Source organism: Cynocephalus volans, chromosome 6 (genome assembly GCF_027409185.1).
Source record: "Cynocephalus volans isolate mCynVol1 chromosome 6, mCynVol1.pri, whole genome shotgun sequence".
In the NCBI taxonomy this organism is placed as follows: domain Eukaryota; kingdom Metazoa; phylum Chordata; class Mammalia; order Dermoptera; family Cynocephalidae; genus Cynocephalus; species Cynocephalus volans.
In genome coordinates this window covers 154,427,440-154,454,516 of record NC_084465.1, presented here as the reverse complement: position 1 = coordinate 154,454,516, position 27,077 = coordinate 154,427,440, and the positions used below count along the sequence as shown (strand labels likewise).

The window sequence follows — 27,077 nt, the reverse complement described above, 5'->3', positions numbered from 1 at the left end:
AGCATAGCCTTAGTAGGAAGTGAAAAACAATATAATTTTGGAAAATGATGTTAATAAATTTACTTACTTTTATAATGTTGGTTCGGACATTTTCTGTCTTATCACCTTTTTTTAGTTTTATATAGCTTTAATTTTTTCTCAATATTTTCTCAAATGCTATTTGGAAGATTTGCAATTTAGATAATTTGTTACATAATTGCTTCTCATCTTTCCCCTAAATAAAAATTTTAATAAGTTCAATTTTGGGGGTGGGGGAATTACACCTAAACCCAAAAGGTCAAGTACTACTTATTCTCAGTATGTTTAGGCACATGGGAAATGAACTTTCCTAGATGGTGATGTTTGGTATTATCACTAGAGGGCATGTTAAGACAAGCTATTCTTTATAGATTTTTCCAGTCTACCTAAAGGCATGCTGGTGAAATAAGGAAAGATGAACAGAGATGAAGGGAAATAGAATTCACAAAGGGGCCACAACTAGTATCTCAGTCAGTCTGATGGGTTGTGTGGAAGACAGAAAAGGCAGGCCCCATCCCTGTGCCTTGGTAACAGTGTTAGGAGCAAATTGCCTTTGCAGCTGTGTCAGTTCACTGTGATGGCCAACTAGTGTATCTCGTCCCCTAGAGCTTGTTGCTCTGAATTCTTCCTCAGTGCCAGATGTTTCATTTCTCCCAGGTAATGGCTGAAATGTACAAGGGAAGCAAATGCTTGAAAATATCTTTGAGGGATTTTCTTTTTTTTTAATCTCTAAACTGGTTTATTATGAATCCAAGTATTTCTAGCTTTTGCATTTTGTATTTTTATTTTTCCATTGTATATATTTAAGGTGTACAACACGATATTTTGGTATATTTATTCATTGTGAAATTGTTATTATAGTCAAGCAAATTAACATATCCATCATCTCAAGTACTTACCCTTTAAAAACAAGTATTTCTAATGGCATCCCCAAGAATCTGCCAAGTAGACCAGTTTTTGTTACCTGGTAAACCATGTGTCACTGATAGCCATTTTTCTTCCTTCCCTACTTTGTATGAATTACTTGTTAGGAATCCCCCTAGAAATGCGCATACTTCTTTAGAAAAATTTATTGCACACAGTAGTTATGCTCTGATATGTTTTCAGTTTAAAACATTGTTAAATGGGAAGTTCCATTTATTATTATTGCAACTTTTTATTTTATGTATTAAAAATATTCATGAGAGACAATGTTTAATTGTCACCCCTCATGCCCATGGTGTGAGGGCCAGATACATACTGGGGACATACCCATTACCAGAAATCATCTTGGTACCCCATGTCCCCACCCAATTATCCCCCAACCTCTGTCCCTCACCCCTTCTACCCCCTACTCTGTTTTGTAGCCCTAGGAATGTTCCCTCCCTCTGCTGGATCATGGCACTACTGTGGTCATTCTTTCCTGCCTTCCTTTCTCTCTTAGCTCCCACATATGAGTGAGCACATGCGCTATTTATCCCTCTGTGCTTTGCTTATTTCACTCAACATGAGTTTCTCTAGGTTCATCCATGTTGTTACAAATGGGAGTATTTCATTCTTTTTTATGGCAGAATAGTATTCTGCAGTGTATATATATCACAGTTTCCTTATCTAATCATCCATTGATGGACATTCAGGTTGGTTCCATATCTTGGCCATTGTATACAGAGCTGCAATGAACACGGGAGTGCAGGTATCCCTTCGACATGATGATTTCCATTCCTCTGGATATATACCCAGAAAAGGGATTGCTGGATCATGTGGAAGATCTATCTGTAGTTGTTTGAGAAACCTCCATACTGTTTTCCATAGTGGTTGTACTAATTTACAGTCCCACCAGCAGCGTAGAAGTGTTCCCTTCTCTCCACACCCTTGCCAGCATTTGTTATTCACCGTCTTTTTGATTACAGCCAGTCTTTAAGTGGAGTGAGGTGGTATCTCAATGTGGTTTTAATTTGCATTTCCCTGATGACTAGTGATGTTGAGCATGTTTTCATGTATCTGTTGTATGGCAACTTTTTAAAGAGTGCAAATCATTTAGGAATCATATAGGGAAAAATGAGATAGTAAGCATTTGTCTATTCCAATCTTCACAGGGCTGATAAGAGGCTGGCAGAGGTCAGTACCCAACTTCTTGTGGAGGAAGAGTACACAATTCTTAGTCAGGATCTCACTGTTACTACGAGACCTATCCTGGAGTCACCCAGAGTTGGAATTCCTAATCATCATTTATTACTCAGCAGCAATCATTTTTCTAGACAAAACAGTGATTCCTACCTTGATGGAGTTTGGATGTGTTGTCCCCTCCAAAACTCATGTGAAAATTTGATCCTCTTTCCTTTATAACGTACCCAGTCTCAGGTAGTTCTGTCATAGCGACACAAAATGGACAAAAACAGAAAATTGGTACTGAGGAGTGGGGTGTTGCTATACAGATACTTGAAAATGTGGATGCAGCTTTGGAAATGGGTTTTAGGCAAAGGCTGGAGGAGTTAGGAGGACTTAGAAGAGAAAAAGATGAGGAAAAGTTTGGAAGATTTTAGAGAATGGTTAAATGGTTGTGACCAGAATGCTGATAGATACGTGGACAGATATGTGGATGATGAGGTCTCAGACAGAAAGGAAGAACTTATCGGGAATTGGACAAAAGATCACTCTTGTTACACCATAGCAAGGAACTTGTCTGCATTGTGTCCATGCGTGTGGACTTTGTGGAAGGTGGGACTTAAGAGTTGTGAACCAGAGCATTTGGCAGAAGAAATTTCTAAGCAGGAAAGCATTAAGGAAGCTGCATGGTTACACTTCTAGCAGCCTACTCTGAGTTATGGCGGCAAAGGCATGATGTAAAGACAGAATTTAAAAGGGGAGCAGAGCGTAAAGATTTGGACAGTTTGCAGCCTGGCCATGCAGTAGAGAAGTGGAGAGCTGGAGAAAAATGCAAGGGTGAAGGAGATAAACTGGTTACTAAGGACATTATTGTGGTGGTGAGGCAGCCAGATACTAATAACCAGGACAGTGGGAAAAAAGCCCTGCAGGCATTTGAGAAGTCTGGATCAGTGCCCCGCCCATCACAGGCCCTGAGGCCTAGAAAGACTGAGTTGTCCTGGAGGACAGACTTGGGGTGTGGCTGCCCTCGGGAACCTGCTCCCTGCATCCCATATGCTCCAGCTGGAGCAGCCCCAAGTGTGGTTCATGCAGCAGCCCTGGAGAGTAGAGGCCCGAAACCTCAGTGTCATCCATATGATGTTAAGTCCTCAGGCCGGCAGGAAGTGAGGGCAGTGGGGGTGTGGTAGTCTCCACCCAGATTCCAGAGGATAAGTGGAAAAGCCTGGAAGCCCAGGCAGAGGTCTACCGCAGGGGCAGAGACACCGCAAAGGCCATCTGCTAGGGCAATGCGGAGCAAAAAAGTGGGGTCAGGGACCCCAGAGCTGCAGGGCCAATGGTAACATGCAATGCAGGCCTGGAAAAGCTGCAGGCACCAGTGCGGCCCACTGGGATGTGCCTGGCAGAGCTGTGGGAAAGAGACTGCCTGATGCTTTGGGGGCTCAGATGCCCAATTGTGCCCAAGACGCAGGACTTGGAGTCAAAGAAGATTATTTTGGAGCTTTAAGACATAATGTCTGCCCTGCTGGGTTTCGGACTTGTTTTGGGCCTGTTTCTCCTTTCTTCTGGTCTATTCCTCCCTTTTGGAATGGGAATGTATACCCAATGTCTGTTCCACCATTGTATCTTGGCAGTAGATAAATTTGTTTTTGATTTTTTACAGGTTCACAGCTGGGAGGACTTTTGCTTTTGGTCTCAGATGAGACTTTGGACTTTGGACTTTTAAGCTGGTGTGGGAACAAGCTAAGACTTTTGGGACTGTTGGGATGGAATAATTGTATTTTGTATGTGAGAGTTTTGGAGGGCTAGGGGCGGCAGAATGATGGAGTTTGGATGTATTGTCCCCTCCAAAACTCATGTGGAAATTTGATCCCCAGCGTGGCAATGTTGGAAACTGATTGTGTCATGGGAGCAGATCCCTCATGAATGGATTAATGCTCTCCCTGGGGGAGGGGGAATTAATTAGTGAGTTCTCACTCTATTAGTTCCCATGAGAGATGGTTGTTTAAAAAGACCCTATCACCTCCTCTCTCTCTCTCTTGCTTCCTCTCGCCATGTGATCTGCTTGTACCTGCCACTTCCCGCCATGAGTAGAAGCAGCCTGAAGCCCTGTCCCAGAATTATAAGCCAAATAAACCTGTTTTCTTTTCAAATTACTCAGTCTCGGGTATTTCTGTTATAACAACACAAAACAGACTAATACATACCTCAACCCCATGGCCTTCAAATAACAGCTTGGATGACTACTTGGCTTTCACATTTCTGATATAACTCTTATTTTTAATTTGGTGAAATACTGAGCTGTATAATTGACTTAGGCATATTAAGTAAAGATCATAATTATCTATGCCAATAAAGAAAGGAAACAAATTTTACCATTTTTTAAAATGTCACTGGAGCTCATTTTTAAGAGATACCCTTTGTTATTCAATAAATGTAACTGAATATAAACTTTATTCAATAAATGTAACTAAAGTGACACATTTTATATTTCTTAGAAAACTGCATTTAATTAGATTTTAGAAATTGAATATTATTGCCTAATAACTAAAGGTGTACTTTGAGGCACTTTGGCTTACTTTCTAATTAATGTTAGTTTGGCTGTGGTTCATAACACATTTAGAGTTTACTTGCAGCACCCCAAGTTTCCACCCCTAATCATAAGTGAATGATTGGCATCCAAACATTTAACCACTTGTGGGTATGTATTACTTAAAGGAATCCAGGAGAAATCCTTTTCATAAATTGAATAAACCTGTAACACTAAAAAAGGATTATTTCTTTTTAAGTTAAAGTTTTTGTCATTGACTTTCATAAGAATACATCCTTCATTGGTATATATTACGTACAGCATTTTTATTTCAGTTGATACAAAAATGTGTCTATTTGGGGGCAATTATAAATGTTTTACATAGTTTCATCCAGCATATATTTAAATTTATAAAATGCGGTCCGCTTCTGTCTGTCTTGCCGTCATGTGAATGATTTATGGCTGAGATGGCAGCAATACCAAGTCTTTAAATAGCAACCAGTTTTCATTGTTAGTAGAATATTAATTTTAATCAGTGCACATGGGCTTACAGTTTTCAGGATGTTTTCATGATCTTCTTTACGCAGAGATAAACAGAACAGGCCCGTGTTAAATGAGTGAGGGCTCAACCTTGTATTTTTACTTAACTTTATGTCCTAGACACAAATCATAGAAGAACACAGCTAAGGTTTCTTCGACAGCATTGTGGCCAAACAGCTAAAAAGGGAACAAACCGAATGACTATTTTAGTACATAAATGACAAGATCCTAGCTAGCTAATATTTCTTCATCATCTTGTTAGCTTATTTTCATTTTATTTTTCTAGAAATAATGAGATGATCAGGGTCAATGTGCTTCAGGGTCATGAATTGGACTGCAGAGTAAGAAAAGAAAATGCATGTCAGTTACTTTTATAAATTAAGTGTGATGCACATATAACGTGTTCTCATTCTTGCCAGAAGCATCAGGTAATGTGTCATTTTACAAGCTGACGATGAAAGTATAAATGCAGGTACAATGGAAGGGGAGCTTTCTAAGGAAATATTTTAATTATGTTTTTTGGGGGATAGGTGTGTTTATTTTCAATATTTCTAGAGAAGTTGAAAAATAGTTTATTTTAAACTTAATGTAGTAGTTGCAAGGTATACATGGTTCTTTCGTGGAACACTGGTTTGCCAAATCCGCTAGCTTAATATAAAGATTAAAAAGCACTGTTCTATCAAGCTACAAAAACATGTTCACAAATCACTGCAGAAATCCTTAAAAGAGTTCTTATGCAGCTGTTTTCAGAATTCTTGGAGTTACAGAAAGCAGGTGCCTTCTAGAGTTGCTACAAATTTAATTATTGCCACCTGGAAAACATCAAATACTACTATGAGAGATAGTAACATGCTGTCTCCAATGACAGAAAAGGTTGGCTTTTGGATGGGGCATTTCAAAACAACATGCAGAGATTTTAGCTATGGTCTTAGAAAGTGATGGAGTTCAGATGTGTTGTCCCCTCCAAAACTCATGTGGAAATTTGATCTCCAATGCGGCAGTATTGGAAACTGATTGAGTCATGGGGCAGATCCCTCATGAATGGATTAATGCTCTCCCTGGGGGAGGGGGATTAATGAGTGAGTTCTCGCTCGATTAGTTCCCGCGAGAGCTTGTTGCTTAAAAAGACCCTGGCACCTTCTCTCTCTCTCTTGCTTCCTGTCACCATGTGATCTGCTTGTACCCACCAGCTGCTGCCACTTTCTGCCACGAGTAGAAGCAGCCCGAGGCCTGTGCCAGATGGAGCTGTCCCAGAATCGTAAGCCAAATCTCCTTCCTTTATAAATTACCCAGTCTCAGGTATTCTGTTATAGCAACACAAAACGGACTAGAACAGAAAGTAAAGTGTTAAAAGTAGCATGAATTCTGAGTTTGTTTTCCAGTCTCTTTTATTTGCACAGTTTTAACATTTTGAACTCTTCCTGCTAAGAAGTTCTATCTTCCTCAGTATTTTTCTTTTAATGTTAAGGAAAATGATTACGGTAAATAACTGCTCTAGTCTGTGATTTCAGTTGTACTGGTTCTGGAAGCAACTTTTTTCCATGTTCAAAACATTTAGCACTTATTGTATCTCTCCCCACTTATCTGTAGTGGTGACAGATAGTACAGTTATGTTTTGCTAATTTTTTCTTTCAGTTTTCACACTCCAATTTAATTCTGGGATGCTTTGTCCTATATATCTGAAGTAATTTTAGGATTTTATTGGTTCCTTATTCAATTTTCATAAAATATAAAATTAGCCTGAACTGATACATCACTAGTTAACATTTTTTTTGCATATACAGTTCTTTTCTTTAGCTTCAGTTTGTTGCTTTTACCCCCTCATTTCAATACTTAACACACTTTTTTTTTGACCGGTAAGGGGACCACAACCCTCGGCACGATGTGGTCTGCACCACGCTCAGCCAGTGAGCGCACCGGCCATCCCTATATAGGATCCGAACCCCCGGCCTCGGCGCTACCAGCGCTGCACTCTCCCGAGTGAGCCACGGGGCCAGCCCCTACAATTCTTTTCTAATAACAAAAATCTTAAAGATGTATTCCAATTTTATAAAAGATAAAAATTACCTGGTTTAAAAATGTTTTTATGTTCGTGTTGTTTAGTACTTGTGTGCCTAAGACGATGTGTGACACGCAGTAGTCACTTAGTAAATGTTTTTTTATTTGATGTTTAGATAGAAAATTGTTTTCTCAACATACAAATGAAGGAAATCATCACAAATTTAATATAAAGTCAATTGATAAGGAACAGATTTAACGCACAAAGATTAACATCCTCAATGCATAAAGAACTCTTAAAAATTAATTAGAAAAATCTTAATAGAAATTTGGTGAAGGACATGAGCAGACAAGTGACACACCCCTTAGAAATACACGTGGCTAGTAAGTACATTCTAAGGTGTTCCTGTGGGTGGATGGGGTGGCTGTCTGTCATTCCTGCGTCTCTACTGCATGTACTGTACTTAGCCAAATGCCCAGTGTTCATTTCATCCTTTGAAAGATTCTAGTTATCTCTCAACTTCTTTCAATTCTTTTTCTTTCATTCCCTTTTTCCCACAAGGTGTTTAAATGTACATATGGCTCTGTACTGAATTCTTCAGCTCCTTGATCAATAAACTGTTCCCCTGGTCTTTTCTCTGTGACAAAATACATGTGTTTAATATTTACAAACTGGTAAGTGTAACTTCCTTCATACATCAACATATTTACAAGTTGATATTGAATTGCAGTGGTTTCAATGGGCAAACATTTTATTTTCTTATATTTGGTGCATATTTATTTTTGTAATATTTGAGTGCTCCTTGAAGTAGAAAATGATGTCAAATTTTAATCTTTAAACATCAGTAGTTAGTAAAGATGTATTAACTATCAAAGAATGTGTGTGTGGTGTATGTATTTATCAAATTGGTCTCAAAAAGAGGATACAACATTATTTTCCAACCTGTATTCTCGAGGATAATTTAACAGTAGCCTGTCAATAAATTATTGTTGAATGAATGGACATATATCTGTATCTGTTGTGCTTTGCTATTTCACTATATTTCCCTTCCTAACGTCTCCTGTCAACTCTTCCCCTCTTTAAAGCGGGGGCTATTTTGAAGATTGTACAGTGAGATTATGAAGTCAAGGAAGAAGCAGCATTTCTACAAGTGCTGTACAGTCCTCTTTCTTGTTGGGGTGTGGTGGATAGGCAGCAAATAACACTCCTTTTTTCCCTTCTGAGTTCAGGAGACAGGAGTGAGACAGGTGGACATCAACGTATCAGCTTTATTCCTAACACATCGTACCTAATGGGAGGACAAGGCTTAGATGTGCAAGCACAGCGGGCTTCCAAGTACTTGCGCCCGGATCAGGCACTTGCCCACACAGCCATAAGTGGTGGAAACAAATACTTAACACATTTCAGCAGCAGGCTGCTTACTGCTGAGATGACAGCTGCCCCAAATTCATGTTACTGTGGCAGACAGGGCTTTTCAAAGAGAGGTAAGGAGCCCAGCAAGCACACTCAGTGTGCTTCACCCAAATCCACCCGTTAGGTAAATCTCTCCACCTGTCACGAGGAAGGTAGAGAGTTTAAGTCCTCACATGGAAACTTGAGGCCAGGGAGATGAAGGCTCTCTTACTATTTCTGCCTGGATTTGTATGTACCAACTACTAATGAGAAGTTGGACAGAAGTCTGCTAGATGGTAAAGAGAAATCATTTTGTGCTTTTAATTCTGCCACGAGTAACATGCGACATGGATAATTCATTTGTTGATTGCTTTTGATAAGCCGAGTTTTATTTGCAGGAAATAAATAGTTCTGTTAAAGAAGAATTTTCTCAATTTCAGCTTGCTTAGTTTGACGAAAGATTTATTCAAAGTTCTCTGTTCTGTGATTTAAAAAATTTGTGCTTTATAGATTAAGTATATTGACTGCCACTAACAGAAGTTATGATATTAATTTCTGTTCCTTTATTTTTATTTATAGCATCAGTACTTAAAATTTAGAGAGCTACTCTTTTATGTCTCAGCCTAAATAGTCTTGAGCTACCTGACAAAGTCTCACATATGCATTTTGTCTGAGTTTTATGTAAAAGCCTATGTATTTTTCCTGAATATAAAGGAAGTAGCTGGCATAGAACTCCAGGCTCAGCAGGGAGACTGAAAGCCCATTCCTGGCCTGTAGCAAAAGGCTTTGTGACCTCAAACTACAATCTCTCTCAGCTTGTGTTGCCTCTTATGTAAAATTAGGAACTTTCACTGAGCCAGTGACTTTCATACCGTTTCCACAACTCTTTATGAAAGAATAGTACTTTTCTTTTGTTAAAATGGGAACTTTGCATAAAACCGTATTGTATAAAACAGACAGAAGTAGAGCTGTCTGGCTGAGGAGAGAGGGCTCTGAAGCTGTGACTTTGTTATCTCTCAATCCTGCAGGGTTCTCTGTGGACCCTTAGGTTTATCTGGTAGGAGTTTGAAGACTGCACCTCAGAATCCTTCTAATTAGCTAAAGTTCAGGGTACATTGCTGTCCTGTGTATAACTTTCTCACCTTCTTATGTCTGAAAAATGCACAAGTATAAATGAAGCTGCAGATGTGCATATCGCACCTGCTATCTCATTCCAAAGGTGGTTGCCCTCAGCTCTTATTTATGTTGTAAATTATTCAAGGGCCAGTGAAAGGCTGGAAGAGAGTTTGTGTAGGAGGCAGCCACTCCAGGGTTGGAGTAGAGGCAGCTCCTTTTACCATGTACTCTTTAAGAGTTAGGAGGAAGAGTTTCAAGATGGCGGCGGCTGCGGCGGCTGGCGCGGAGTAGCTGAGGTGGAAAAGGTGGCCACTGGGCCTCAGGCAGCCGGGAAACTTGTGGACCTTCCTCTGGCCATCTCTTAAGGGAGGACTGCTGCTGCTGGCCGGTCGTGGGGGCTCAACGCCACTTTGCCCCCGGCAGGAGAGGCTGCCTCATTTACAGGCAACAGCTTTGAAGTGTGGAGCAGGAAAAGAACTGATTCTTAGCTGCAAAAGTGAGTCTTGAAACAGGGAACACGGCGCCAGGGCTGCTGTGGATGCAGCCAGGATCCCGGAGGCTAGGGCCGCACTGAAGGCGGCCAGCTGACCTATTCAGGATTCGAGGTTTCAGGCCGGCATTAAAGAAGATTCCTGGGAGCGCCCGAGCGGCGCCGCGACTGAACAGCCCGAGGCGGCAGCGCCGAGAACACGGAAGGCAACAAACCAGAGACAGAGCGAGCGCCCGACCTGGCACAGCACCGTGAGTGATCCCTGGCACAGCTCTGTTCGGGGGGTGGATGCCCACGCGGCTTCCGCCTGCACCACCAGGCCACTCACTGCCCCGGTGCTGCCTCCATTTTCCCAGGTGCGGGCAGCTCCGCCCTGCTCGGCCATCACTGAGCCCATTTGCTTGGCCTGGCGCGGGGCTTTCCGGACCCTGCGGGCCGACCTCCTCTCCCACTCCCTCCGCGGTTCTCTGGCAGGACTGGGGGTGTGGGGCATCCCGACCAGTTTTGGGAGGGCTAGGAAGTACGGGCGGGCCGACTGTCACTCCACCACACCCTGGACTCCGGCCCCGGTAAACTTCCTGTTACTGGGAGGCAGATACCATCTCTGCGACCACCAGTTTGGAAAAAAGCCTAACGAATTTCTGCTTGGGAATAGTGTGTGGTAGGAGAGTTCCCAGGTCCGCTTGAACCTGCCGGAGAGCAGGCTGCAGGCGGGCACTAGACTCGGTTTATACCGGGGGGATACAAAGGTGAACAAGACCCGAGAAAGATCTACACAGTGCTACAAAGGCACCCAGAGAGACTGGTCGTCTGTGCCTAGCAGAAACCTGGTAGACTTCCTGGGCGAGGCGGTGCTGAGCAGGGTCTTGAAGGCCCAGCTGATAGACGAGGGGTGCAGAAGACACGCCCCAGCCCAGCACAGTGTGCACAGAGGGGGGAGACGTGCGGCCAGGGAGGCGGAGTCTCGACAGAAACCACACACCCGGTGGGGTCGCCACTGCACGATCTAACAGCCTGGGCCAGAGCACACGGAACGGGGAGAAGTCCTGTACAGAAAGTGAAAGCTCAACAGAGATCACACACCCTGTGGTACGTGATCCACCAACCCAGCAGAGTACAAGCTGACCAGAAAGGTGGATCCCCGGAGAAGCCCAAGACCCGAGGCAACCACACACACAAGACACTAGAGGCCAACTGAGCAGTCACGGCGGGAGCCATACCAAATTGGCAACCACAGCAACATCCTAGTTAGACATTAGTCTTAAACCGGTGGACTGTGAAACCCCCTGCAACAATGAATAAACACCAAAAAAAAGACACCAGAAATACAAAAAATCAAGAAAGTACACCACCAAAAGTTAATAAATCTCATACTCTAGATCCTATAGAACAAGAAGCCCTTGAAATAACTGACAAGGAATTTCGAGTGATAATTCTAAGGAAACTGAATGAGATACAAGAAAACTCAGCTAGACATCATGATGAAATGAGGAAAAGTATACAGGATCTGAAAGTGGAAATATACAAGGAAATCAATGTCCTGAAAAAAAATGTAGCAGAACTTGCTGAACTGAAGAAGTTATTCAGCGAAATAAAAAACACAACGGAGAGTTTAACCAGCAGGCTTGTCGAAGTTGAAGAGAGAACCTCTGAACTTGAAGATGGGCTGTTTGAAATAACACAAGCAGACAAAAAGAAAGAGAAAAGAATGAAGGACATGGAAGAAAATCTGAGAGAGATATCAGACAACCTCAAGCGCTCAAATATCCGAGTCATGGGTATTCCAGAAGGGGAGGAAAATGGAGATTCCATTGAAAACATATTCAAAAAAATAGTGGCAGAAAACTTCCCAGGTATAGGAAAAATCACTGATCTTCAGATCCAGGAAGCTCAACGATCTCCAAACGTATTCAACCCAAAAAGGCCTTCTCCAAGACATGTCATAGTCAAATTGGCAAAACTCAGAGACAAAGAGAGAATCTTAAAAGCTGCAAGAGAGAAGCGTCAAATCACCTATAAGGGAGCCCCAATCAGGTTAACATCAGACTTTTCATCACAAACCCTAAAAGCTAGAAAGGAATGGGATGATATTTTCAAAATACTAAAAGACAAAGATTGCCAGCCAAGAATACTCTACCCTGCAAGGCTATCCTTCCGAAATGAGGGGCAAATAGTATATTTCTCAGACAAACAAAAACTGCGGGAGTTCACTACCACAAGACCACCCTTACAAGAAATCCTCAAGGGAGTACTGGGTTTGGTTCCTGAAAAATAACTACCACTGCCATAAAAACCCAAGAAAAATCAAAACCCGCTAGTACAATAAAAATGGCATTCATGAAGAGAAAACAAGCTAACAAAAACACTATCTACAACCTAAGGAACCAACAAACAAAGAAACCAAACAGTAAATCAGAAAGCAAGGAACAAAAGACACCTAAGACAACCAAACAACCAATAAAATGCTAGGAATAAATCAACACCTTTCAATAACAACTCTTAATGTTAAAGGCTTAAATTCCCCAATTAAAAGACACAGACTGGCTGACTGGATCAAAAAGCAGGACCCAACTATATGCTGCCTACAAGAGACCCACCTCACCCATAAAGATTCACACAGACTAAGAGTGAAAGGATGGAAAAAGATTTACCATGCAAACAGAAAAGAAAAACGAGCTGGAGTGGCTATTCTTATATCTGACAAAATAGACTTTAAACTAAAAACCATAAAAAGAGACAATGAGGGACACTACTTAATGATAAAAGGACTGATCCATCAAGAAGACATAACAATCATGAATATGTACGCACCCAATGTTGGAGCAGCCAGATTTATAAAACAAACTCTATTAGACCTAAAGAAGGAAATAGACACTAATACCATAATAGCAGGGGACCTGAACACTCCACTGTCAATATTAGACAGATCATCTAGGCAAAGAATCAGTAGAGAAACACAAGATCTAAACAAGACTCTAGACCAATTGGAAATGGCAGATATCTACAGAACATTCCACCCAACAACCTCAGAATATTCATTCTTCTCATCAGCACATGGATCATTCTCCAGGATAGATCACATATTAGGTCACAAATCAAGTCTCAATAAATTCAAAAAAATTGGAATTATCCCATGTATCTTCTCAGACCACAATGGATTAAAACTAGAAATTAATAACAAACAAAACTCTGGAAACTATACAAACACATGGAAATTAAACAGCATTCTACTTAATGACATATGGGTCCAAGAAGAAATCAAGCAGGAAATCAAAAAGTTTATTGAAACTAATGAAAACAATGATACATCATACCAAAACCTGTGGGATACTGCAAAAGCAGTATTGAGGGGAAAATTTATTGCATTAAATGCTCACTTCAGAAGAATGGAAAGATGGCAAGTGAACAACCTAACACTTCACCTTAAAGAACTAGAAAAACAAGAACAATCCAATCCTAAAGTTAGCAGACGGAAAGAAATCATTAAGATCAGAGCAGAACTGAATGAAATTGAAAACCAAAAAACAATTCAAAAGATCAACGAATCAAAAAGTTGGTTTTTTGAAAAGATAAATAAAATTGACAAACCATTAGCTTGGCTAACAAAAAAAAGAAGAGAGAAGACTCAAATAACAAAAATTAGAAATGAAAAAGGCGATATTACAACTGATTCATCTGAAATACAAGGAATCATTCGAGACTACTATAAACAACTATACGCCAACAAATTTGAAAATCTGGAGGAAATGGATAAATTTCTGGACACACACAAGCTCCCAAAACTGAACCGTGAAGACGTAGAAAATTTGAACAGACCAATAACAATAAAGGAGATTGAAGCTGTTATCAGAAGGCTCCCAACAAAGAAAAGCCCAGGACCAGATGGATTCACAGCAGAATTTTACCAAACATTCAAAGAGGAATTGACACCGATTCTTTACAAACTATTCCAAAAGATTGAAACGGACGCAAATCTCCCAAACTCATTCTATGAAGCAAACATCATCCTGATACCAAAACCAGGTAAAGATATAACCAAAAAAGAAAACTACAGGCCAATATCCTTGATGAATATAGATGCAAAAATCCTCACTAAAATACTAGCAAACAGAATACAGCAACACATACGAAAAATTATTCATCACGATCAAGTGGGATTCATCCCAGGGATGCAAGGTTGGTTCAACATACGCAAATCAATAAATGTGATACACCATATTAATAAACTCAAACACAAGGACCATATGATCATCTCTATAGATGCTGAAAAAGCATTTGATAAAGTTCAGCACTCATTCATGACAAAGACCCTCTATAAGTTAGGTATAGAGGGAAAGTATCTCAACATAATTAAAGCCATATATGACAAACCCACTGCCAATATCATCCTGAATGGGGAAAAGCTGAAAGCTTTTCCTTTAAGAACAGGCACTAGACAAGGATGCCCACTCTCACCACTCCTATTCAACATAGTGTTGGAAGTACTAGCCAGAGCAATCAGAGAAGAGAAGGAAATAAAGGGCATCCAGATTGGAAAAGATGAAGTCAAACTGTCCTTGTTTGCAGATGACATGATCCTATATATCGAACAGCCTAAAACCTCTACAAAAAAACTGTTGGAATTGATAAATGATTTCAGCACAGTAGCAGGATACAAAATCAACACACAAAAATCAGTAGCATTTATTTTCTCCAATAGTGAACATGCAGAAGGAGAAATCAAGAAAGCCTGCCCATTTACAATAGCCACCAAAAAAATAAAATACTTAGGAATTGAGTTAACCAAGGAGGTGAAAAATCTCTATAATGAGAACTACAAACCACTGCTGAGAGAAATTAGAGAGGATACTAGAAGATGGAAAGATATTCCATGCTCTTGGATTGGAAGAATCAACATAGTGAAAATGTCCATACTACCCAAAGTGATATACAAATTCAATGCAATCCCCATCAAAATTCCAAAGACATTTTTCTCAGAAATGGAAAAAACTATTCAGACATTTATATGGAACAATAAAAGACCACGAATAGCCAAAGCAATGCTCAGCAAAAAAAATAAAGCTGGAGGCATAACACTACCTGACTTTAAGCTATACTACAAAGCTATAATAACCAAAACAGTATGGTACTGGCATAAAAACAGACACACTGACCAATGGAATAGAATAGAGAATCCAGAAATCAACCCACACACTTACTGCCATCTGATCTTTGACAAAGGCACCAAACCTATTCACTGGGGAAGGGACTGCCTCTTCAGCAAGTGGTGCTGGGATAACTGGATATCGATATGCAGGAGAATGAAACTAGATCCATACCTCTCACCGTATACTAAAATCAACTCAAAATGGATTAAGGATTTAAATATACACCCTGAGACAATAAAACTTCTTAAAGAAAACATAGGGGAAACACTTCAGGAAATAGGACTGGGCACAGACTTCATGAACACGACCCCAAAAGCACGGGCAACCAAAGGAAAAATAAACAAATGGGATTATATCAAACTAAAAAGCTTCTGCACAGCAAAAGAAACAATTAAAAGAGTTAAAAGACAACCAACAGAGTGGGAGAAAATATTTGCAAAATATACATCTGACAAAGGATTAATATCCAGAATATATAAGGAACTCAAACAACTTTACAAGAAGAAAACAAGCAACCCAATTAAAAAATGGGCAAAAGAGCTGAGGAGGCATTTCTCTAAGGAAGATATACAAATGGCCAACAGACATATGAAAAAATGCTCAACATCACTCAGCATCCGGGAAATGCAAATCAAAACCACATTGAGATACCATCTAACCCCAGTTAGGATGGCTAAAATCCAAAAGACTATGAACGATAAATGCTGGCGAGGCTGCGGAGAAAAAGGAACTCTCATTCATTGTTGGTGGGACTGCATAATGGTGCAGCCTCTATGGAAAATGGTATGGAGGTTCCTTAAACAATTGCAAATAGATCTACCATACGACCCAGCCATCCCACTGTTGGGAATATACCCAGAGGAATGGAAATCATCAAGTCGAAGGTATACCTGTTCCCCAATGTTCATCGCAGCACTCTTTACAATAGCCAAGAGTTGGAACCAGCCCAAATGCCCATCATCAGATGAGTGGATACGGAAAATGTGGTACATCTACACAATGGAATACTACTCAGCTATAAAAACGAATGAAATACTGCCATTTGCAACAACATGGATGGACCTTGAGAGAATTATATTAAGTGAAACAAGTCAGGCACAGAAAGAGAAATACCACATGTTCTCACTTATTGGAGGGAGCTAAAAATTAATATATAAATTCACACACACACATACACACATACACACACAAACCGGGGGGCGGGGAGGAAGAAGATATAACAACCACAATTATTTGAAGTTGATACAACAAACAAACAGAAAGGACATTGTTGGGGGGGAGGGGGGGGAGGGAGAAGGGAGGGAGGTTTTGGTGATGGGGAACATTAATCAGCTACAATGTATATCGACAAAATAAAATTAAAAAAATAATAATAATAAAAATAAAAAAAATAAAATAAAAATAAAAATTAAAAAAAAAAAATAAAATAAAAGTTTTAAAAATCCCTGATTGATAAAAAAAAAAAAAAAAAAAAAAAAAAAAAAAAAAAAAAAAAAAAAAAAAAAAAAAAAAAAAAAAAAAAAAAGAGTTAGGAGGAAAAAATGACCAGCTCATCTTAAATTTGTTATGCAAAAAGTATTCTCTAGCTCGATAATTAAGACTTCTTCACTACAAATTTAGGCAATCTTTCGAGATGGGAATTTCATTTTTATTTAAGTAACATTGATGCATTAATGAAAGTATTTATAAATGAGGTACAAAAAGCAATAAAATCTGTTACACGTAGAAAGTAAGTATTTAGGAGAACATGTTTGGGGGGAAGATAATAACGTTACATTGGTAGTACCTTAATTCTAGTCATGTAAAAATGTGATTTGCATTTTACATAGTGCTTACTAATGGTAACATAAGATTGTTTGAATAAAATCTTCTCTCTTCATCTGGCATAGAGTCACTACTTTTATAAGACCTGTCTAGAAATTCTAGGTTTTGTCCCATTAGTCATTTTATAAGGCCTGTCTGTAATGCTATTGTCACAGAAATGTTACAGAAAACAGTTTCTCAAAATATTGGGAAAACTGTTACTCAAAAAAATTTGTCTTTGCACCTAAAGTTGTAAAGGGCATCGGATATCACATTATCATGATCACCAAAAAGTATTGTGTTCAGGATACTATGGTAGACCCTGCTTTGGCCATTTAGGAAGAGAACAGCTTTTATATGAAAGATTTGCATTAAGACTACTCTAGATGGGGATGCTTGCAATATAGTTTGAAATATTCCTGCACATTTTACAATGAAGTAGGTAACTATACTTAAGTCAAATGTTCAAAGAAATAGGTCCTAATTTCTGAAAGGAAATCAAAGTTACAATGAAGGAAGTATATATTTTTTCCTTGTCTTTTCCCAGAAAGTCACGAATCAAAGACACTAAGTTTGAAAACTGTCTCTAACCTATATTTATTCCTTTTTTTTTTTTTTTTTTTTGGCTTTTCGTGACCGGTACTCAGCCGGTGAGTGCACCGGCCATTCCTATATAGGATCCGAACCCGCAGCCGGAGCGTCGCTGCGCTCCCAGTGCCGCACTCTCCCGAGTGCGCCACGGGCTCGGCCCTATTTATTCCTTTTCTGAGCAAACTTTCTGATGTCTTTGTGTTCATGTGAATAATGTTTAATCATAATACAGACAGATTACTATTGATATTTAATCTTTGGCCAGTAGAATTTTCACAGGACATTATTACACCAGTACCACTTTCTTCATTTATGTATTTAAGATTCTGTGCAACAGCATCTAGCACACTTTAAACTTTTAACTTTCTACAAGTGGTGAATGGAAAATTCCTTTTAAGGAAAAATACTTTCAAGGGAAAAAACTGATTAACATTTCTTAACGAGCAGAGCTTTGCTAAGAAATACAAAGTAATGTGTTCAGTGCAAAATATGACTTGAATTTTTTCATCTTGGTACTGAGATACATCATCATCCTTCTGAAATGATGTGTATTCAATAGATCAATATTAATCATACTTTTCATCGGATTAATCTAAACAGCATTAAATATTCATTTTCTATTATCTAAGCTTAAGTAGCAATTTTATTTTATTTATGTGCTATGGCTTCTTTTTCTTTTTTAGCTATCCTCATGTTGAGTCTAGGCTATAAAAGTATGATTTAAAGATTACATTTTGTTTTTATTTATTTACTTAAGTTTATTTATTATTATTTTTTTTAAATTATATTTTGTTGATATAGATAGTGGTTGATTATTGTTGCCCCTTACCAAAACCTCCCTCCCTCCTCCCTCTCCTCCCTCCCCCCCAACAATGTCCTTTCTGTTTGCTTGTCGTATCAACTTCAAGGAATTGTGGTTGTTATATCTTCTTCCACCCCCCCCCCCGGTGTGTGTGTGTGTGTGTGTGTGTGTGTGTGTGTGTGTGTGAATTTATATGTTAATTTTTAGCTCCCACCAGTAAGTAAGAACATGTGGTATTTCTCTTTCTGTGCCTGACTCGTTTCACTTAATATAATTCTCTCAAGGTCCATCCATGTTGTTGCAAATGGCAGTATTTCATTCGTTTTTATAGCTGAATAGTATTCCATTGTGTAGATGTACCACATTTTCCATATCCACTCGTCTGATGATGGACATGTGGGCTGGTTCCAACTCTTGGCTATCGTAAAGAGTGCTGCGATGAACATTGTGGAACAGGTATACCTTCGACTTGATGACTTCCATCCCTCTGGGTATATTCCCAGCAGTGGGATAGCTGGGTCATATGGGAGATCTATCTGCAATTGTTTGAGGAACCTCCATAGCATTTTCCATAGAGGCTGCACCATTTTGCAGTCCCAACAACAATGTATGAGAGTTCCTTTTTGTCCACAACCTCGCCAGGATTTATCGTTCACAGTCTTTTGGATTTTAGCCATCCTAACTGGGGTGAGATGGTATCTCAGTGTGGTTTTGATTTGCATTTCCCGGATGCTGAGTGATGTTGAGCATTTTTTCATATGTCTGTTGGCCATTTGTATATCTTCCTTAGAGAAATGCCTACTTAGCTCTTTCACCCATTTTTTAACTGGGTTGCTTGTTTTTTTCTTGTAAAGTTGTTTGAGTGCCTTATATATTCTGGATATTAATCCTTTGTCAGATGTATATTTTGCAAATATTTTCTCCCACTCTGTTGTTTGTCTTTTAACTCTGTTAATTGTTTCTTTTGCTGTGCTGAAGCTTTTTAGTTTGATATAATCCTATTTGTTTATTTTTCCTTTGGTTGCCCGTACTTTTGGGGTCGTATTCATGAAGTCTGTGTCCAGTCCTATTTCCTGAAGTGTTTCTCCTATGTTTTCTTTAAGAAGTTTTATTGTTTCAGGGTGTATATTTAAATCCTTAATCCATTTTGACTTGATTTTAATATACGGTGAGAGGTATGGCTCTAGTTTCATTCTCCTGCATATGGATATCCAGTTATCCCAGCACCATTTGCTGAAGAGGCAGTCCCTTCCCCACTGAATAGACTTGGTGCCTTTGTAAAAGATCAGTTGGCAGTAAGTGTGTGGGTTGATTTCTGGATTCTCTATTCTATTCCATTGATCAGTGTGTCTGTTTTTATGCCAGTACCATACTGTTTTGGTTATTATAGCTTTGTAGTATAGCTTAAAGTCAGGTAGTGTTATGCCTCCAGCTTTATTTTTTTTGCTGAGCATTGCTTTGGCTATTCGTGGTCTTTTATTGTTCCATATAAATGTCTGAATAGTTTTTTCCATTTCTGAGAAAAATGTCTTTGGAATTTTGAAGGGGATTGCATTGAATTTGTATATCACTTTGGGTAGTATGGACATTTTCACTATGTTGATTCTTCCAATCCAAGAGCATGGAATATCTTTCCATCTTCTTGTATCCTCTCTAATTTCTCTCAGCAGTGGTTTGTAGTTCTCATTATAGAGATTTTTCACCTCCTTGGTTAACTCAATTCCTAAGTATTTTATTTTTTTGGTGGCTATTGTAAATGGGCAGGCTTTCTTGATTTCTCCTTCTGCATGTTCACTATTGGAGAAAAGAAATGCTACTGATTTTTGTGTGTTGATTTTGTATCCTGCTACTGTGCTGAAATCATTTATCAATTCCAACAGTTTTTTTGTAGAGGTTTTAGGCTGTTCGATATATAGGATCATGTCATCTGCAAACAGGGACAGTTTGACTTCATCTTTTCCAATCTGGATGCCCTTTATTTCCTTCTCTTCTCTGATTGCTCTGGCTAGTACTTCCAACACTATGTTGAATAGGAGTGGTGAGAGTGGGCATCCTTGTCTAGTGCCTGTTCTTAAAGGAAAAGCTTTCAGCTTTTCCCCATTCAGGATGATATTGGCAGTGGGTTTGTCATATATGGCTTTAATTATGTTGAGATACTTTCCCTCTATACCTAACTTATAGAGGGTCTTTGTCATGAATGAGTGCTGAACTTTATCAAATGCTTTTTCAGCATCTATAGAGATGATCATATGGTCCTTGTGTTTGAGTTTATTAATATGGTGTATCACATTTATTGATTTGCGTATGTTGAACCAACCTTGCATCCCTGGGATGAATCCCACTTGATAGTGATGAATAATTTTTCGTATGTGTTGCTGTATTCTGTTTGCTAGTATTTTAGTGAGGATTTTTGCATCTATATTCATCAAGGATATCGGCCTGTAGTTTTCTTTTTTGGTTATATCTTTACCTGGTTTTGGTATCAGGATGATGTTTGCTTCATAGAATGAGTTTGGGAGATTTGCGTCCGTTTCAATCTTTTGGAATAGTTTGTAAAGAATCGGTGTCAATTCCTCTTTGAATGTTTGGTAAAATTCTGCTGTGAATCCATCTGGTCCTGGGCTTTTCTTTGTTGGGAGCCTTCTGATCACAGCTTCAATCTCCTTTATTGTTATTGGTCTGTTCAAATTTTCTACGTCTTCACGGTTCAGTTTTGGGAGCTTGTGTGTGTCCAGAAATTTATCCATTTCCTCCAGATTTTCAAATTTGTTGGCGTATAGTTGTTTATAGTAGTCTCGAATGATTCCTTGTATTTCAGATGAATCAGTTGTAATATCGCCTTTTTCATTTCTAATTTTTGTTATTTGAGTCTTCTCTCTTCTTTTTTTTGTTCGCCATGCTAATGGTTTGTCAATTTTATTTATCTTTTCAAAAAACCAACTTTTTGATTCGTTGATCTTTTGAATTGTTTTTTGGTTTTCAATTTCATTCAGTTCTGCTCTGATCTTAATGATTTCTTTCCGTCTGCTAACTTTAGGATTGGATTGTTCTTGTTTTTCTAGTTCTTTAAGGTGAAGTGTTAGGTTGTTCACTTGCCATCTTTCCATTCTTCTGAAGTGAGCATTTAAAGCTATAAATTTTCCCCTCAATACTGCTTTTGCAGTATCCCACAGGTTTTGGTATGATGTATCATTGTTTTCATTAGTTTCAATAAACTTTTTGATTTCCTGCTTGATTTCTTCTTGGACCCATATGTCATTAAGTAGAATGCTGTTTAATTTCCATGTGTTTGTATAGTTTCCAGAGTTTTGTTTGTTATTAATTTCTAGTTTTAATCCATTGTGGTCTGAGAAGATACATGGGATAATTCCAATTTTTTTGAATTTATTGAGACTTGATTTGTGACCTAATATGTGATCTATCTTGGAGAATGATCCATGTGCTGATGAGAAGAATGAATATTCTGAGGTTGTTGGGTGGAATGTTCTGTAGATATCTGCCATTTCCAATTGGTCTAGAGTCTTGTTTAGATCTTGTGTTTCTCTACTGATTCTTTGCCTAGATGATCTGTCTAATATTGACAGTGGAGTATTCAGGTCCCCTGCTATTATGGTATTAGTGTCTATTTCCTTCTTTAGGTCTAATAGAGTTTGTTTTATAAATCTGGCTGCTCCAACATTGGGTGCGTACATATTTATGATTGTTATGTCTTCTTGATGCATCAGTCCTTTTATCATTAAGTAGTGTCCCTCATTGTCTCTTTTTATGGTTTTTAGTTTAAAGTCTATTTTGTCAGATATAAGAATAGCCACTCCAGCTCGTTTTTCTTTTCTGTTTGCATGGTAAATCTTTTTCCATCCTTTCACTCTTAGTCTGTGTGAATCTTTATGGGTGAGGTGGGTCTCTCGTAGGCAGCATATAGTTGGGTCCTGCTTTTTGATCCAGTCAGCCAGTCTGTGTCTTTTGATTGGGGAATTTAAGCCTTTAACATTAAGAGTTGTTATTGAAAGGTGTTGATTTATTCCTAGCATTTTATTGGTTGTTTGGTTGTCTTAGGTGTCTTTTGTTCCTTGCTTTCTGATTTACTGTTTGGTTTCTTTGTTTGTTGGCTCCTAGGTTGTAGATAGTGTTTTTGTTAGGTTGTTTTCTCTTCATGAATGCCATTTTTATTGTACTAGCGGGTTTAGATTTTTCTTAGGTTTTTATGGCAGTGGTAGTTATTTTTCAGGAACCAAACCCAGTACTCCCTTGAGGATTTCTTGTAAGGGTGGTCTTGTGGTAGTGAACTCCCGCAGTTTTTGTTTGTCTGAGAAATATACTATTTGCCCTTCATTTCGGAAGGATAGCCTTGCAGGGTAGAGTATTCTTGGCTGGCAATCTTTGTCTTTTAGTATTTTGAAAATATCATCCCATTCCTTTCTAGCTTTTAGGGTTTGTGATGAAAAGTCTGATGTTAACCTGATTGGGGCTCCCTTATAGGTGATTTGACGCTTCTCTCTTGCAGCTTTTAAGATTCTCTCTTTGTCTCTGAGTTTTGCCAATTTGACTATGACATGTCTTGGAGAAGGCCTTTTTGGGTTGAATACGTTTGGAGATCGTTGAGCTTCCTGGATCTGAAGATCTGTGATTTTTCCTATACCTGGGAAGTTTTCTGCCACTATTTTGTTGAATATGTTTTCAATGGAATCTCCATTTTCCTCCCCTTCTGGAATACCCATGACTCGGATATTTGAGCGCTTGAGGTTGTCTGATATCTCTCTCAGATTTTCTTCAATGTCTTTGATTCTTTATTCTTTCTTTTTGTCTGCTTGTGTTATTTCAAACAGCCCATCTTCAAGTTCAGATGTTCTCTCTTCACCTTCGACAAGCCTGCTGGTTAAACTCTCCATTGTGCTTTTTATTTCGCCGAATAACTTCTTCACTTCGGCAAGTTCTGCTACATTTTTTTTCAGGGCATTGATTTCCTTGTACATTTCCTCTTTCAGGTCCTGTATACTTTTCCTCGTTTCATCATGATGTCTGCTGAGTTTTCTTATATCTCATTCAGTTTCCTTAGAATTATCACTCGAAATTCCTTGTCAGTCATTTCAAGGGCTTCTTGTTCTATAGGATCTAGAGTTTGAGATTTATTAACTTTTGGTGGTGTACTTTCTTGATTTTTTGTATTTCTGGTATCTTTTTTTTGATGTTTATTCATTGTGTCATGGCGTTTCACAGTCCACCGGTTTGAGACTATTGACTAACTAAGATGTTGCTGTGGTTGCCAATTTGGTATGGCTACCTCCGTGACTGCTCTGTTGGCCTCTAGCTCCTTGTGTGTGTGGTTGCCTTAGGTCTTGGGCCTCTCCGGGGAGCCACCTCTCTGGTCAGCTTGGACTCTGCTGGGCTGCTGGATCTCGGGGTGGTACCTCAGGGTGTGTGGTCTCTGCTGAGCTTCCACTTCACGTGCAGGACTTATCCCTGTTTTGTGCGCTCTGGCCTGGGCTGCTGGATCAGGCAGTGGCAGCCCCACAGGGTGTGTGCTTTCTGTCAAGTCTCCGCCTCCCTAGCTGGACGTCTCCCCACTCTGTGTGCACTGGGCTGGGCTGGGACGTGTCTTCTGCAACCATCGTCTATCAGCTGGGCCTTCAAAACCCTGCTCGGCACTGCCTTGCCCAGGAAGTCTACCGAGTTTCTGGTAGGCGCAGTCGACCGGTCGCTCTGGGTGCCTTTGTAGCACTGTGTAGATCTTTCTCAGGACTTATCACCTTCCTCCTGGTATTGCGGTTATTTGTATACTTGTCTTATCTCCCACACCAGAGCGTGAGCTCCTCAGGGGAGGAGCCCACAGCACTCGGTTCACCTTTGAATCCCCCTGGCACGGACAGTCTCTGGTGCCCGCCCGCAGTCAGCTCTCCGGCAGGTTCAAGTGAACTCGGGAACTCTCCAACCACACTATTCCTAACCAGAAATCGGTTAGGCGTTTTTCTGAACTGGTGGCCGCAGAGATGGTATCTGCCTCCCAGTAACAGGAAGTTTACCGGGGGCCGGAGCCCAGGGTGCAGTGGAGTGACAGTCGGCCCAGCCCGTACTTCCTTGCCCTCCCGACACTGGCCAGGGACGCCCCACGCCACCAGCCCCACCAGAGAACGGTGGAGGGAGAGGGAGTGGAGGCCGGCCCCGGGACGCCCCGCACCGGGGCAAGCAAGTGGGAAGGCTCAGTGAGAAGCCGAGCCGGGTGAGGAGGACAGGCTTGGCCGAGCTGGGCCGGATCTGCCACCACTTGAGAAAATGGAGGCAACCCCGGGGCCGATGATTGGCCTGGTGGGGCAGGAGAAAGCCAGGCGGGCATCCGCCCCCCGAGCAGGGCCGGGCCAGGGGTCACTCACGGGGCTCTGCTGGGCCGGCCGGCTCCCTCTCTGCCTCTGCGTCGTCGCCATCCCCGTCCCCAGCTGCCGCCGCCTCGGGCTGCTCACTCGGTCCCATGGCGCGGCTCGGGCACTCCCAGAAATCTTTTATGCCGGCCTGAAACCTCAAATCCTGAATAGGGCAGCTGGCCGCCTTCAGCGCGGCCACGGCCTCTGGGATCCTGGCAGCTTCAACAGCGGCCCGGCGCTATGTTCCCTGTTTAGAGACTCGCTTTTGCAGCTAAGAAACAGTTCTTTTCCTGCTCCATACTACAAAGCTGTTGCCTGTAAACGAGGCATCCTCTCCTGCCAACGGCAAAGTGGCGGTCAGCCCCCATGACTGGCCACCAGCAGCGGTCCTCCCGTAAGAGACGGCAAGAGGAAGGTCCACAAGTTTCCCGGCTGCTTAAAGATGACATTTTGTACGTGATATATCATTCCCATGATGATGTCTCTTGTTTAACTTCAACATTATAAAAAACATTTGATTCATTTCAGGTGTGGCAGGAGTTGGATAAACCTTTAACTAGAGGGCTAGAGCAAGGGATGTTGCCAAAATTTATGAATTAAATGTAGATTAGTTACTTGGACTTTGAAATAAACCAAAAGAGCAAATGGCTTCCCTTTCCATTGTTTGTTGATAGACATGACAGGAAAGTAATTTTGCTCGCACACATCTAAAGAAAAATGTAAAAACAAATACTCCAATATACTTAATCCTCATTTGTTCATCATGTTGCATAGTTTTTAAAAATCTCAAAAAGTCTGTGTAGCTTTTTTTCTGACTACTTTCCTCACTTTGCCATCGCTGTGGACCTGCCAGCCTGCTCCCTAAAACTCTGCTCAGAAAACAAAGGCATCAGCCACTTCTCAGGGTTATGGTCATGAACCCGCCCAACACCAGATTCACCTAGTAATACTTAGCCAAGCAATTACAGTTCAGAAGTTGTCACTAGAATGGTGACATTTTAAATCTCCCCTCATTTGCTTTGTGGTTTGTTTACTTTTGCCCTCAGGAAATGTTCCACACTCCTTATCATGGAATAAAACTACCCAGATCAGCCTCATATCTTGCCACTCGCCCTGCTCTACCCCTTAGCTCTAGCATCTTTCCAAACTAGACGACTTACAATCCCACACGTGCTCTTCCTCACCTCTAGCTCTCTGCATGTGCTGCTTCCCTCTCTCTGGCATGCTTTTCCCTTGTCCTTCAGGTATCAACTTACACATCGCCTCCACCAAAACGCCTATGACAGTGACACAAAACTGCAATAGATGTCCTTTATGTTTCAATAGTGTCCTGTTTTATACTTGTCATGGTACCTATGACACTGTATGGACGTTGCTTGTTCATCTGCATTTTTAGGTTTTAGTACATGATTGTTGAGGGGTGGACTGTACTGTCTTCATCCTGTAATTCCAGTGCTTGTCACATCATAGTACCTTAGTACCTATGACACTGTATGGACGTTGCTTGCTCATCTGCATTTTTAGGTTTTAGTACATGATTGTTGAGGGGTGGACTGTACTGTCTTCATCCTGTAATTCCAGTGCTTGTCACATCATAGTACCTTAGCACATGGTGGTTGAATAAATGAATGGAGAACAAGAAAACCAGCTCTGATCCTTAACCCCAATGATAAATAATTCAATGTGCAACTATGGACACATTATATTTAACAGTAATTTTACATTATAGTTGTACATACGTATTTTTCTCTCTTACTAACACTGATAAAGTTATTAACTTCTTTCACTGACTTATGCTTAGTTGATTATGAAATCTTTTAGGTAAACAATGTAATTTTTTTTCTTTCTAGGTGCTGCTGAATTTGAAAGTAGATCCTATAGAGTTTGTCCTCAACAATCAATTGATCCAAATCAAGATCCAGTTTTGAAAGCTGCACAAGAATATTCACAGTTTTTAAAAGAAAAATATATGATTTAAAAGATAAAATTATATTTACTGGACTATTTATATAACATCTTAGTTGCTTCCCATTAAATTTGTGACATGTGAAAGTCTTTAACAAAGGAAAACATTTTGTATCATATATGTGTGATGAAAATTTATTGAACTATTTGTAACTATGTTTCTTGGCATCTCCAAACAACTTATAAGCAGATTTTGCTAATGAAAACCAGTATGATTTGGTTTTATAGACTCAAACTTCCTAAATG

General features: G+C 40.0%; 1 protein-coding gene across 1 annotated transcript in view; it reads left to right on the top strand.

Annotated features, from left to right (window-relative positions):
• The window catches only part of LOC134381089 (ankyrin repeat domain-containing protein 26-like), a 100,182-nt gene extending 73,388 nt beyond the window's left edge, over positions 1 to 26,794 (top strand). The window contains 2 exon segments of the mRNA XM_063101152.1: positions 2,094 to 2,283; positions 26,717 to 26,794. Coding sequence (XP_062957222.1) covers positions 2,094 to 2,283; positions 26,717 to 26,794 — 268 coding nt within the window.
• The last annotated feature ends 283 nt before the right edge of the window (positions 26,795 to 27,077 follow it).